General features: G+C 39.7%; 1 protein-coding gene across 1 annotated transcript; it reads left to right on the forward strand.

Moving 5' to 3' along the window:
• The first annotated feature begins 504 nt into the window (after positions 1-504).
• fndc7a (fibronectin type III domain containing 7a) lies at positions 505-15,167 on the forward strand. Its single transcript, XM_038269799.1, has 14 exons — positions 505-683; positions 1,143-1,161; positions 1,281-1,538; positions 5,864-6,124; positions 6,539-6,796; positions 7,805-8,056; positions 8,194-8,448; positions 9,867-10,124; positions 11,085-11,342; positions 11,524-11,778; positions 11,856-12,119; positions 12,393-12,422; positions 12,530-12,566; positions 14,453-15,167. Exons 1-13 carry the CDS (start codon positions 627-629, stop codon positions 12,559-12,561), a joined length of 2,457 nt encoding a protein of 818 aa, XP_038125727.1. The 5' UTR covers positions 505-626; the 3' UTR covers positions 12,562-12,566; positions 14,453-15,167.

Here is a 15,167-nt window from a genome sequence, read left to right on the forward strand (position 1 = left end):
ATCACTTATTATGAGCTTATTAATCTGTATTTTATCATGAAGCAGATACATAGACATGGTCAGTCCATTTAAGTTTCAATTTTACACACAAATGTACATTTTCTAAGTAAAGTAAAAGTATCATTGCATTAGAACAAATACATTAAAGAAAAACACTTCATTGCTTTTAATCAGAAAGAAAGTCTCAAGGATTGATAAGATAACATAATCAGGACATGTGGGTCATACTTTGTCTCAGCTTATCGCTGTATTCATAATACCCATGTTTCTTTGGGAGAAACAAAAAAGCTCACAACAAACATACAGGATATAGTTGCCAGACGTGTTTTTTCCAACAAAAAGAGTGCAAAGCTGCTGAGGACTCATTTTGTAATATAAGGATCTTCAACATCCTCATCTGACAAAGATGAGTCCAATCTCTTGCTCTGATAGGTCACTTTGACACCCCCTGAGGGGTGGAGTTACAGCCTTTGGGGTTTTTGGTATTTGCTGAAACAATAAAGCACCTGTCGTCTCATTTGCGAGGGAGAAAAAAAATACTGAATTTAGGCCCGAGCCACTGCCCTGAAGTCACTCCGAGAAACTGCATCACACGTCTCTGCTTCAGGCAGGAAATCACAGACAGCATGGGAACGACGCGCTTACACAGGATCAAACTTTTGCTTCTATTTACTTTAACAGGGGTAAGTGCTGACATTTTATCATTTGTCTTATCAAAGTAATTTTATCAATAGAACAAATACTATAGCCCATTATTTATAAAGTGTATCCATTTCTGAATTTTAATTTACGTCTAGATAAACTGTAAAGGCAAGGAACTTTTAAAATCGATGAACACAGGTTCTTGTGAGTGTCCCTGCTTTCAACAAGTGCATGCACCAGGCCCCTCTTTAGCTCAATAGCCAAATTCATTCCAACCTGAAAGAAATACCTGGACTGAGAAGGCATGAAATCTGTGATGAGTGAAGGTAATGTGCAGCCTGCTGCCTCTCATGCTCCCTGAATATGATCCAGGGCATAAATGGCCCCAGGATACAATGTGAAATACCAACGGCTTGCTGCTCCTTGAATTATGCCTTGCCATTAATCATCAAGATATATCCTTGTTTAACTCATTAAACAGTTTATTTGGTCTTTTTCAGGTATGCACAGCTCAAAATGGTATGTTATCTCAAAATTATTTTGGCAGAAGAATTTATGCACAGGATGTTTGGAATGCTTACTTCTGCACATTTTCATAACATAAGGTATGTTTTCCTTTCTTTCCTTCTACTTCTCAGACATCACGCTGTCAGTGTTTACGGTGACATCAAAGAGCATGACGGTGCAATGGAGCGGCCACTCGGGTGCCAGCTCCTACAAGATCACAGCCACCCCCAAGAACTCTCCCCAGCAGCCGGTCTTTGCCCAGTTCAGCGGGAACATGGTGATGGGCTCAGTGAACTCGCTGTCACCAAACACAGTGTACACCATGCAGCTGGAGGCCATGGACAATGCTCTCAATGTCCTGAGCAGCGCAGAGACGGAGGAGACAACGGGTCAGTGGCAACCTATAGCGAACACAATAAAACGGAAAAGTTACAAGGATTCAGAGTAGAAAACATTCTGAAAAAACTGCTTCCATTTCAACGATGGAAGAAGGGCTTCTATGATATTGATCAAGTTGTTTTAAGCAGAAAAAGAGTTTTATTTGAAAATAAATAATTATACTTAAATACATAGATTGAGAAATGTCTGATCATGAATTATACATGTAGATTCGAGATGCACCAATAAGATATGTGGATCACATATTCGCTCAGATATCGACTAATCAGCTGGATTGGATATCGGTGATTTGATATCGGGTATCAGAGATCCAATCCAGTGGATTTCACTTGGAACTATTAGAACTGTTGATTCTTTGTTCATGCCGCTTATTTGTATTTAATAATATGTCAAGGCTAAAGCCTTCCCTCACATGGTAAGATATATGGTTCATGCATTTAACAGTTCAATAGGACTGGTATCGGATATTGGCCGATACAGTCAGGCCAGCTATCGGTTTAGCGGAGGTCTTCAATAGGGGGTCCGCGGCCCATAGGGGGTCCACGGAGATACCGCATGGGCATCGCAAAAGTTTTGGTTGATTAGACTTTTTTTATATTCCCCCCTGCAATTTTTTCCACGATTTGAAATGTCTTTAAATCCACATTGACATGAAATCAACACCCTGTTTGAAACAAATTAATGGATGATTGATGTCATCAATGCACACATTCAGCGACACACAGGAGCTCTGTCAAGCTGAGCACCGTTTCATTCACAACACCTGTCCCATCAACGAGTAATCAGACTCAGAAATACTTTAATAATCCCAGGGCAAAATGACTTTTGTTACATGACACCATCTGTAATAGAGTGACTATAGGACCAGTTTGATATAACGCAATTCCATACAATATATTTAATTAGGGGGTCCCCGCTCCATCTCACCATCAGTTTGGGGGTTTTGGCCTGGAAAACTTTAAAGAATCCTGGTTTAGGATTGGATCTAAAAAATAATGGATTGGTGCATCTCTAATGCGAATTTAACTTCTTTAATTGGGTTTGATAAAATTACATGTTAATAACATCATTCTAATTCAATTATTAAGCAGTAAATAATGACTTATAACGAAAAGGTTGATACCAAGAGGAAATAAAGCTTAGTCCTAACAAGTAGGAATTAAAAACTTAGTTTTTTTCCTGTGAGGAAAATAGATTTGTGGGTTGAAGACAAAAGTTTTATGTAGGTCTGATGCTTAATTCTGTCAAAAACAATTTTATGGAGGCAGTTTCATAGCCTGACGTAGTCCGACTCAATTCTAGTCAGAATATGAGTCTGATACTGCTCCATAGAGCTGCGATTATGGGGCGTGTTTCGAACGAACCAGAAAAAAAAAGGCCTCTGCACCCAATTGGATAGACCTACAGTACAACCAATAAGAGCAACGGAGTGCGTGACGTATGTTAAGCAAGGCATAGTTGTTGTCCACAAAAATCAAAGCGTGCAGTTGCACGCCTATAATAAGAAGATGAGACTTGATCGCATTTCTCTGTTCCTCTTTTAAAATTAATTTGCTGTCGATATCTTCTAGAACAGACCTAATAGCAGAATCTACTCACCTAAACTCTCCAGCGGCAGCCATTATTGTTGTCACCCTAGCGCGCATTGGTCATGTGGTTGATTAGGTTACTGTTGATCATCTGTCCATCATCGTATAAAGCCCGCCCTGACAATTTGATTGGATCGCCAGAGGGTGGGCGATCATACTCGCGCTACTATGGAGCAGAGCCAGACCGAACTTCCCGACCTCAAATTTTGTGGGCGGGACTAGGTTCGGAATGGCACCCAGGCTAGCAGTTTCATGCTGTGGGGCAGCAATGCTCTCATTGGGGAAAAAAAAGGTTGTACATAATAGAGTAAATATAAATGTAGAGAGATATCCAAATGGGATCCTTTATTGGAGGATGAACTCTATAATCAAAGGCATATAAAGGGGAGTGGCTGTCTTGTAGTTAGGGCATAAAACTTGGAATTCTGAGGTTCCGGGTTCGAGCCCCACTCCCACAGACTGCCACTCTGGCTCTCTGAGCAAGACCCTTATCCCTACACTGATTCTGGGCACCCCATGATGGCAGCCCACTGCTCCTCAAGGGGATACGCTAAATGCAGGGGTACATTTCTCCAATGTGAGATCAATATCAGTTATTATTATCTTGTTATTATTTTTATATAGCTCTGCCAATCAGACCCGGGTTTATCTGACTACCTTCAGAATATGGGGCTGTAGAGGATTGAACAACTTGCCTTTCCTCCTGAACTAAGTCGCACTGAGACCTTATAGGATCAACTTAGACAACCAACACAACCAGACTTGATGCCCTGAGTCATATGATGGCTGAAGAATGGGATGACATCCCACAGCAGTGTGTGACCAAGCTGATGTCCGACAGGAAGAGGTGTCAGGTTGTTTTTGTTGTGGACAGGTCTTCTACACTCACTATTGACGCCCCTGTTAATAAAATAAATAAATTGTTTAATAGCCAAAAGTACTTGTTTGATAACCTGACTCCGCCAGATGGATTTGCTCCGCATATCCATCTGGAAACCTTCAGTAGAAGTAATATTGGGAAGGGGCGAAAATACTGGTTAGCTGATTGGCCTATGTTGGGGATAGACGGGCCAAATAAACCAATCAGATCAACGAAGCATATGACGTAACAGAGCGACGATGAAGAGGAGCCAATTGATGGATCAAACTCTTGCCGAAACCAGTCGGGAGAAGAGCAAAAACATCTTTTCCTCTGAGAAAAGCCTCCAGAGCAGTGTTTACCTCTTCTTTCAGTGAAGAAATACTCTGTAATTCCGATAAAACTTGCTCGATAGCCACGCTAACTCTTGTTTCATCGGCTGAAGCCGCCATGTTCTTTAGAGTGAACTGTCGCGCTTCTCGTTGCGCCACACCTCAACCCGCCTCAAAGCCAACGCTGATTGGACGTTAGTTTGGTGAACGGCTCCAAATTTTCTTCAGACTGATTAGCGAGTGAAATTTTGACAGCTCGCGAGATCAGGATGTTCTCACGAGGCTACTTGTTTAATACTTTTGGTAAAAAATCTTTTCATTGATTTCAAATATACAAAGCTTAGATCATCTAAATATCTAGATATTTCACATTTGAAATTAAAGGATTAAAAATGTTCTGTAAATCCTATTTTTAACATGCATGTTATGGGACCTTTACGTGCAGTGCAACATTTTTTAAAACAACAATAAAAACATAAATGTTCTGAAAAACATTCAGTTTATTCTTAAGTAAATTTTACGTTATTTATAACATTGATTACTGTGTTCCTATAATTTTGAATCTGATTAAAACCGCTTTAGCCCCATCTGACACCTGGTCATGTTCATCTATTTATAGAAATGGCCAAAACACAGTCACATGGTGTTTCATCCACACGCCTTTGAAATGGGGCTTAAAAATTACTAAAACATGTTTCAAAATTATTTTGTCCCAAATACGTTATGGTTTATAGATGTGTAAACACATACCATGAGATTTAAAATTTCACCGGAGATTTCTGACTCTACGGGAGTAATGCAACAACAGGTATTCCTTTTTAGCCCCACCCCATAATGGCCATCATCATTAAAAACTAGAGGCTCAGACCTTTGCAAAGAGGGGTCGCAGGTAATTGTGCGACCATTTCTGTTAATGTAACCAGCATGCGTTACATAAGATTGCTCTGTTATTCTTATTATCTATTCAGTTTGGTTATATTATTGGTAAATTTTATTGAAACAAAGGCTAAATCTTAGGAGCCAAGGCTTTGTCTTATGCAGGATGTCTCCAATAATGTAAATCAGCATATTTGTCTAGCCAGATTCTCTTGTATTAGAGGAAAAATGCATTTTTGCACATTTGGCATTGTGCCAAAATCCCATTTCCACCTAGCACACTGCCCACTGAAACCTTTGATATAGTCAAGATGTGGGTCTATAAAGTCTGAAGGTTCATCCAGAGTTTCAAATGGGGTTTCATGGTGTTTTTTAGTGTTTACTTTGGAAGAAAATTTGGCGAGGCTAAATATATTTCATTTTATCTATGTTTAATCATCTATAAATCAGATATGGTGACATTTAAAATAGTGGTTCCACCTGAAAAATACTCTTCAATGTCTTTCTGTCATATAAATTCAAACCATTGTATTTCCGATTTATTGTTTTGGAGCTGTACTTGTTTTAATTCACATATGTATGTTCAGGCAGAATTTGCTCCTAAGACCCTCGGGCTTAAGGGGTTACACCTAATTATTCTGGTTTCATTTACTCCTCAGCTCCTGATGTTCCGAGCATTCATCAGGCATATTCCAAAAACAGCGACAGCATCACTGTTGAGTTTGAAGAAGTTTCTGGGTCCACCAGTTACATCCTGAGAGCAGAGTCAAAGTTTGGCGATTTCTTCTTTGAAACCTCCGTGCCAGGCTCCCCGGGCACCGTGGTCGGCCTCCAGCCCTACACGGACTACATCCTGAGCGTCATGTCCGTCAACTCAGGAGGGAGGAGCCAGCCATCATACCCCATCGAGGCCAAGACAGGTAGGGATTGTTTAAGCATATTATGAGTTTCGTTGGGCTGGTATAATCATTGTACAGTATGATGCATGAAATGCAGACCTTCTATTGTTCCACCCAAACAATAACTTGTTCCGCCATGACAATAAGGCCTTATCATTTCACTGCCCATTGTCACTGAGTTTCTCTCTGTCACAAATGCAAGATGGTGGAAACTTAATCTATTCTTTGTACCGTAAAGTTTTCCTTCCTTGAAAAGGGAAACCATGAGAACTAGGTTGCCCTGCTTAATAAAAAAAGGGGATGTAACATGATTGCTTAAAAAAATCTTCACACTTAACAACAAAAAGGGCAAATGGAGAGACACAGTGAGAAAATATGATCATTGATTTATTAATTTTTTTAACGCTTTGCTTTTTACCCCCCCGTCCTTTGTAGTCGTCATCGCCCCCAAGTTGAACACATCCTCTCCTAGCAATGACTCCATCCATGTGACCTGGCCCCTGGTGGAGCATGCCGTCCTCTACACACTGATCATGATCCGAGAGGGCTCCAGCAACCGCCTTGTCCTAAACACCACTGACACCACGGTGACGTTCGACAACCTTGAATCAGGAATTTCCTATTGCATCAAGGGCATGGCATGGAACGCTGAGGGTCAGGCCGGTGACGACCTGACTGTCTGCCAGATAACTCGTAAGCATTTTCTCCAATTTTTGTCAATGAACAAAACAAAAATTCTATGTATTTTATCATAATTTAATGTGACAGACCAACACAAACTAGTGGCACACCTATGAAGTAACTATTTTTTAAAATAATTTGCTATTAAATATCTTATACTCATTCCTACAAAAAAGCCAAAAACTTCCTGTGTTGGTTAGAGGACATTAGTTAGCATAAGCATTGCAAAGATCTAGAAACATTGAGTGTTGGACTAGTGGTTAGACTAGTGCCCTTGTGCTCTGAGAAGGTTTCAGGTATCCGGTTTGATCCCCACAGCCTGCACTCTGGGTCCCTGAGCAAGACCCTTAACCCCACACTATGCCCCGGGCGCTGCACAATGGTGGCCCAGTGCTCCCCAAAAGGATGGGTTAAATGCAGAGAGATAATTTCTCCAATGTGATATCAATAAAGTTAAATTATTTATTCATTACTCGAAACATGGAAGACAGGTAAGGAATAAAGTTGTGAAAGAGTTTATAGCAGAAGTAGATAAAAAAATATTTGAATCACTATATGATTTACCATAAAAAATATAACAGAGGGAGCTGCAGAGACATCTCATTTTGAAGAATCTGTTCACAACTAGTGATTGTGACTTCTACAAATGGAGGACAGGCGGAACCAAAGCTACTGCACTGAAAGTCAAAATAATTTTTTTCAGCTTCCTGCAATTGATGTAAGGAAAGAGAAAAGGGTCATTTGATAAGGCTATACCAGAGTTTTTGGAAAGCTTGGAAAACAAGGAGATAGGAGATAAAGAGTTGAAAATCCCCAACAACACAAAACTGCTGGCAGCAATGTAGGAAAATTCTTTAAAAAATTCAGTTAACAATCAAAACATTGAAGATTTGCACCATGGTGTTGGTCTATCATCTTTATTCAAGAAACCCGAACAAAACCCTTTGGAGTATGAACAGGATAAAGTTTTTTATCCTAAATTCTACAACCTTAAAAGAATCAGTGTGGTTTCTTCACCAGGTCCTCTAAGCCCAGATGTGACCCACGTCCAGGTGACTCAGGGACGGTCTCTTGGAATTGCTGTTTACTGGATGATGGTCCAGGGGGCTTCCGGCTACTTCGCCTTTACTTCCAATGGCCAAAACTGTACCACAGATAATAGCTACTGTTACATCGTACCGCAGGAGTGCGGTCAGAACCATACGGTTTATGTCGTAGCCTACAACGACGCTGGACCCAGCAGCCCCTCACAACCGGCTAAGTACATCACATGTGGGTTCAACAAACGCAACCATGATCAAGTAGAAAACATTGCTTCCTCGCATTTTTTAACTGAAAAGGCTCATCAGAAGAGCCTAGTATCACCAAATCTTATTGTTTAGCTCTAAATTGTTTTGTGTCCTTGACAGACCCGTGTCCCCCAGAGAACATCTGGGTGGAAGAGTCCACCCCTGGGAACTGCTCGGTGGTGTGGGAGGATGTGCCCCTGGTGGAGTACTATGTGGCTTTCATAAAAAGGGATGATGGGAATGAGAAGTCGTGCAACACCACAGAGACGACCTGCCCGTTTTTCTGCATGTGTGGCTACACGTACCTCACCAGCGTGTTTCCCTACAACCAGGCCGGCACCAGCCTCTTCGCACATGTCCGCAACTACACAACCAGTGAGACCACAGTCTACTGGGACAGTATAGGCTCCATCCATGAAACTGTTCAAGAAAACAAGGAATCTGATAAACATTTTTGGCTGTATATTATTTAATTTTAACCTGGCATTTCTTAAACTTGCACAGCAATATTTGTTTCACAGACAGGAAAATTGACATGGGTACAAGGACAAATAAGAAAAGTATTAACAGCACGTGAAGGGTAGAAGGTCATGACTGGGAAAATTTAAGACAAAAATGGCTGTACAAGTTTGTATGCAAGGGCTAAAAGAAATATTTAAAAATATTCAACTAATAGATGAGGGAAACAAAGTGTCTTTGGTCCTTTTTTACCATTTCAAACCTTTGTTTATTCAATTTCACAGCCAAAGTCATTCAAAGGTCGGATTATGTGGTATAAATCGAGTTCCTTTAAGAGTTTATAAGAAGTTATTATCTTATTTGGTCGGATAGCTGGTGCTTCAGTTCGTAATAAATTAAGCAATTGAGCAGTCAGAGGAGCAAACACCAAAGTGGACTTCTTCCATTATAGAAGAACTGAATTCAAACATGTCAGAGGACATTTATACAAACACTGGAAGTGTAAGAAAAGTACTGCACTGGGAGTACAATTCTTATTAGAGTAGCTACCTGCAAAGAAATACATTTTCTAAAGTTATCTTTAATCTTTTTTTGTTGTAATTGTTTTTTACATTTTTACACCCCTTTACTTTTATATTCATGGCGTTTTCCATAGCAAGATAATTTTTGACACATAGTGTCCTACCTTTACCCCTTGCCCAATAGACTCATCAGCTTATGTGGAAATAAGAGTAGGTGTCTTTTTGCTTTGGTGTTTCTTTAAGCCTTAGCTTTATTTTCTGGGACTACCTAATTTGGCTCTAGACTAATTGAAGACACCTGGAGGGGAGATGTTAACTCCTTATATACTTTTAACAGAACCTCACTTTACAAATTTGAAATCATTATTTCATTAACAAAGCCATTACGATTCTCGAACATACGTGGAAAAACACACCATTCCACAAAGAAAGCAAACCCAGACAGCTTAAAACACTGCTGAAAATCTTGCTTCCCCATGGGCAAAATATAGAGAAATAGGATAAGCTAAGACTTTTGCATTGTGTTTCATAAGAATAGATTAAAAAACTAGATAATTGTGCATTTATTGATGCACACATCCATATACCTCCACACAGAAATACATTTTCAGCTTTTGAGACCATCTTACTCATGCATATCAGATGAAAAAAAACACACAAAGCAATAAATATTTATTTGGAATCTGTTAAATTATTCCATTGTAATCTATTGTAGAGTGAGTATTGTAGACAATCATGTAGACTGAAGGAATTAAAAATAAAAGCCACTAACAAGTTGTTTCCTCCTCCCCCTTCATGTTCCATCCTTTCTAGTTCCCTGTTGTCCTCAGGATGTAACCGTAGAGCTGGTATCCACAGAGACACTGGAGGTCATGTGGTCGCCGGTCAAGGGGGCCGAGTTGTACGAGACCACAGCGGCGCAGCCTAACAACGTCCTACACTGCAACGACACAGCGCCAGTCTGTGCTCTCTCTGACCTGAGGTGCAACACGCCTTACTCTGTGACAGTGACCCCCTGCAGCGAGTTACGAGGATGCAACCGCACCTGCACCCCACACACACATGAGACAGGTATAATGATAAAAGTGATACATAAGGAGCGGATTATGGAAGCATTTAATTTTCAACAATGTTTTTGCATTTTGAAGCAGATGTAAAGTTTGATAATTATTAGTGAAGAATGGAGGAATTACTCAGAATGTAGTAGAAATCCATGGCAAACGTAAAAAAAAAAACGTCAAGACAGATAATCATGGACATCATTTTGGGGGGTGGGGCGGGGGGACATGTCCCCTACACTTTTTCAAACGTGCGTTTTGATCCCCTGCACATTTTACTGTCCAAACTGTTACAATACAGTATGCAGACATTCATTGAACACTGGTACCAAAACGGAAATCCGCAGCTCAAGCTGAAGCTCTCTTCCCTGAGTTTAGACCGCCAGCAAGCTCCTGATTGGCCCATCGTCTTTTCTTGTGTGATTTTCTGTCACCACTGTTACTCCTGAGAAACTCACTTTACAAACATCTGAATCGGAATCTGTGATTGGATGGTGAAACACACTGAAGTTACGGTAGTTACATTAAGAGTTACTTGCATCCCTCCCACTTTGAAATCAAAATTTTGTCCATGCAGATAATATTGTTTCCTTTCACAAATCTTCCAGCCTCTGGAAAATGGTAAGAAAAAGGCTAAGGCACATTCATCTGAAAACAAAATTCCTGGTGGAGGCAGCTAGGGCAATTTTTTTAAGAAGTTAAGAATAGTATTACAGATTGGTGACTCAAAGAGGCAAGCCAATTTTTTCAGACTTTTATTTTTTTTTAATGTCCGCTTTCACTAGTATGATGTGCTCTATGTGACTTTAATGGGAGATTATGAAATATTTTAAAACTGAATATATTCTGAACATAAAGAGAAATAATATTGGTGAATTGTTGAATGAAGGGCCCTTATTGGGACTTTTAATCTGAGAAACTAATTTCAGTAGAGACCAAAAGCCACTTATAAAACTTGTGTTTTCTCCTACAGCTCCCTGTGCTCCAGAGATCCTGAATATGACTCAAACCTCTAACTCTACCTACCGAGTACTGATAACCACCCCAAACTCCCCCAATACAAACTACACCGTCACAGCAACAGGACGATATGACAAACACGTGTGCAAGACCAGAAATGACTCCTGTGAGCTCACACAGCTGCCTTGTGGCGCGCTCTACGAGGTGACAGCTGTGGCCACCACCGCAGTCGGGAAAAGTCTGCCTGGATACAGCCAAGCTCTGGAAACAGGTACAGCAATGTCTGACATTAACATCTGCATTGGTTTTATGTAAAAAAAAAAAAAAAAGAAGCCTGTAAAATCGTTTTCCTTCTCTCTGACTGAACTTTTCTAAACTCTAGAAATAAAGAAAAGAAAATAAACATAAAAATGTTCCAGCATAAACACTTGATTTCTGTTGTTCTGCCTGAGGTCCTTGCTGCCCTTCGACTGTGAACGTGACCCAGGTCACCCAGGCCATGACCAATGTAACTTGGTCGCCCAGCACCGGAGCCCGCTCCTACGTAGCCTCCTTGATGTCCCCGCGTGGGAAAGCCAAATGTCACACCCTGGACGCCCACTGCCTGATGGGGTGCATCACCTGTGGCACCAACTACAGCGTCCAACTGGATGCCATCAGCAGCACGGGACACAAGTCCCAGTGCCATTATCGAGGGTTTTCCTCCAGTAAGGAGAAACACACACAGAATGACATAAAATAAAACATACAATGAAACAATTCAAACAAAGTCGCTTTCTTTTAGGTGCCTGCTGTCCGACAGGTGTAAAGCTCTATCGCCGCACTAACAACTCGCTCAGGGTGTACTGGCGTTCTTCGAACTCTCAGGCGTATAACCATACAGTGGAGCTGTATGGGACGGGAGCCAACTATACCTGCTTTGCAGCTGCAGGCAGCATGCACTGCGACATCCAGGAGGGAACCTGCGGGGACGTCTACACGGTCGTCGTAGCACCAGTGGGAGAGTACGGGGTCCAAGTGACATTCTGCCTCCCTAGAACGTACTCAGGTGGGATCAACATTACCTGCGAAAGACTAACTGCCTGCTCATCATGGGCTTGAATGCTGTATTAAAATCAGATGTCTTTGTATATATATATTTTTGTATATAAGTATCCCTCTGTATGAATTCAGGAAATCAATAAGTTGGTCAAGCTGGTTCAACTAATGATAATTTCTAAGACGATGAGGTCAAACAGACCTTTAGGGACTGAGTTTAAAACCTGTTTTATTTGTGTGTTCAAGATTCTTATTAGAACTTGCCTTTTTTATTACTTTTTAGTTCCCTGCCCAGGAAGTAATGCCGGTATGGGTGAGTATCATTTCAGCAGACATCCCTTTTTTCAAAAAAAATATTCAGTTAAACTAAGCTGCTGAAAAATCTAAAACTATGCTCACCAGTCATTTCTGTTTCTCCAGTTATCTCTCGGAGACGACGAAGTTTGAAGTAACATGGGTGAGTTAAGGGTTCCACAGTGCCTTTTGACTTACATTTTATAACCATTTTACTTAGAAATAGGCATAGATTACAACAGCCTGATATGAAGAAAGTACAGAAGAAACCTGATATCCATTCCTAGTTTCATAGAGACATAAACCAGCTTTACAAGAACAAGGCAGGTGTCACTGACTCAAGCGAACAATAGTGAAAAACAGAGCATAGGCAGAGAAGCAGCATAGCCTCGTTTTATATCTGAAACTTGTTTGATGCCTGTTTTAAAACAGGATCATGTCATTAAACATGTAGGAAGAGAACATCAGTTTATTTTGTATTTGTGCTGAATGGTTAGAAGGTCCTAAAAGGGTAAAATAGAATGTACAATTCTGCAGTTTTGTAGAATACTCTCAAATTCTTTTGCTTGAAGAAAAGCTGTTTTATTCTTCTTTTTTTACAGCTACAGTCAAAGCTTTACATGCCTTCTTCCAAAGCATTAATGTCATATTAAATGGTGGCTCATCTTTATGTGAAACAATTGTTTCCAGATTTTAACGACTGCACAAACTTTCATGACTTCTAAAAACAGAAAATAATTAATCACAAAATCCAGATATTCATATGAACTAATTTAAATCTTTTAGTCAGTGGTGCCTTAATGGTTTAGTTTAAGTATGAGATATTGAGCTATGCTAAGACCATCTGAGATCCAAAGATCAGACGTCTGTCAACTTCAGATAAAAGCAAATCAGTTAAGATATTCAGAAAGATCCCAGGAACCACCAAGACTAGAGCCTGCCATAGACTGGGAACCGTTGAATCCTCAGTGTCATTGTCCACACTGAGCCCAGTTCCACACAACTATACACTGAGAAGGTGCCACCAAAGAGAGGAGCCCATGAGAGCAAGGCTTTAATTCTGAAAAATATTTTACAAAATGTCATGGTTATAGCCGTATCATACTATGGGTCCATTTTGGTATAATACTGCTGAATTGGACGATATGAGTAGCAGCACAAAATATAAAAAGACTTCACTGCACATCAATACGTAGATAGTTAAGACTTGGGAATTTCAACAGGAAAATGACTCCCAAACATGCATCCAAACTGGTTTAAAGAAGGAGGAAATGGGCCTACATTAAGCATCAGTAAGACTTCCTTAAGTCCTGACCTTAAACCTGAAGAACAATGGTTTAGACGTGCAGCAGCATAAACAATAATAATAAAAACAATAAATAAATTGGTGTATAAAAGTAGTAAAAAAATAAATAAAAAAGCTAAATGATTAAAACATAAAAAAATAGTACTTGAGATCCCTCAAAGTTTAGATTTGCCCCTGGTCCAAAAGGCCTAAATCAGATGAGGTATTGGCAAATTCCTGCAGAACCTGGTGACACGTTGAGAAAGTAATCCAACAGTTGGATAACGTGCATTGGAGAACAAACACATCCAAAACAGGTAGGACATTATATATTTGGTAATTGAGTTGACAAGCCTCAGTAATTACCCGGAAACCAATTAGTTTACATAAACTGTAATGATTCTGACAAGAACATTACAGTGTTTAACCAAAAAATAAAGAATGCTTCAAGTAGCTATCAGCGGTGCACATTTCTAAGGGAGATTTAACCAGGTATTAGTGGGGGAGTTTACAAATGTTTGACCCTCTTTGTAAAGTTTTACTCAGTTTAAATTAGAGAAAATAATTTTACAGAATGTAACAGAATTTTACATTTTTACAGATTCAGACTTGTGTATTTTCCTGTGGATTATTTTTTTTTTCAATACTTGAAGTAGTTTTTTTCCCAGTCCTATCATGACTGTTTCTCACAAGTGAAAATAATTATCTATAGGAAAAAATGTTTTCCTGAAGTTACCTAGAATATTTCTGTCTGTCGTCCACAGGGAAGATCATCTCACGCCATCACACGACAAACGCCTTTGTTTACATTCATTGAGACTGTAAAATTAGTAAAAATGTAAAACCTCAGAGAAACTGTTGTAAAACAAAAATCTGCATAGATAAGGAATGTACTTTATAGTGTAATAGTATCAAAAAGCCATACGACACACAATTATGAGGAGTTCAAAGCGAAATTGACTGTGAGAAAATCTTTGTAGGATATCTAAATTAAAGTTATCATTTTGTTGATTGAATAGAAAGGTATGTTTGCTTAACCTTTACATATTAGAGCTGTAATTTTCTATCAAAATTCCTTAAACATATAATGATAACACTAGAAATCAAAAGCTTAAAAACTGGAAATTATAAGATTCTCCCAACACTCATATCTTAAGTGCTACTTTTTAAATATTGCTCTAACAATTTGATAATTTTTTAAGGTGTGTAAAAATATATATGTCAAAAAGATTTGCTAGGACCTCTCCAAGTAGAAGGCCTCCACATGGCTGCAGAACCACGGGTCTCTGGTCTGAGGCCCTGACTTTGAAACTGGGACAGATGGCATCAGTCCCATCCGCTCGGAGTCATTCGTGCAATGTCAAGTGGATGATACATCTGATCAAATGCCTGGAGACAGACTCAGTGTTATCTTTGCTTTCACTGGATGTGTTCATGCTTGTTTGACAGATGTAAACAATAAAGTTTTTGCATCACAAA

Source organism: Cyprinodon tularosa, unplaced genomic scaffold (genome assembly GCF_016077235.1).
Source record: "Cyprinodon tularosa strain WSP-4 unplaced genomic scaffold, ASM1607723v1 ctg12, whole genome shotgun sequence".
Classification (NCBI taxonomy): Eukaryota; Metazoa; Chordata; class Actinopteri; order Cyprinodontiformes; family Cyprinodontidae; genus Cyprinodon; species Cyprinodon tularosa.

Bases quoted from the DNA above. Each gene is read 5' to 3' on its own strand.
- fndc7a (XM_038269799.1), top strand. From the start codon at position 627: ATGGGAACGACGCGCTTACACAGGATCAAACTTTTGCTTCTATTTACT. The intron at 12,120-12,392 runs GTGGGATCAACA...ATTACTTTTTAG, and splicing joins CCTCCCTAGAACGTACTCAG to TTCCCTGCCCAGGAAGTAAT. The intron at 12,423-12,529 runs GTGAGTATCATT...CTGTTTCTCCAG, and splicing joins AGGAAGTAATGCCGGTATGG to TTATCTCTCGGAGACGACGA.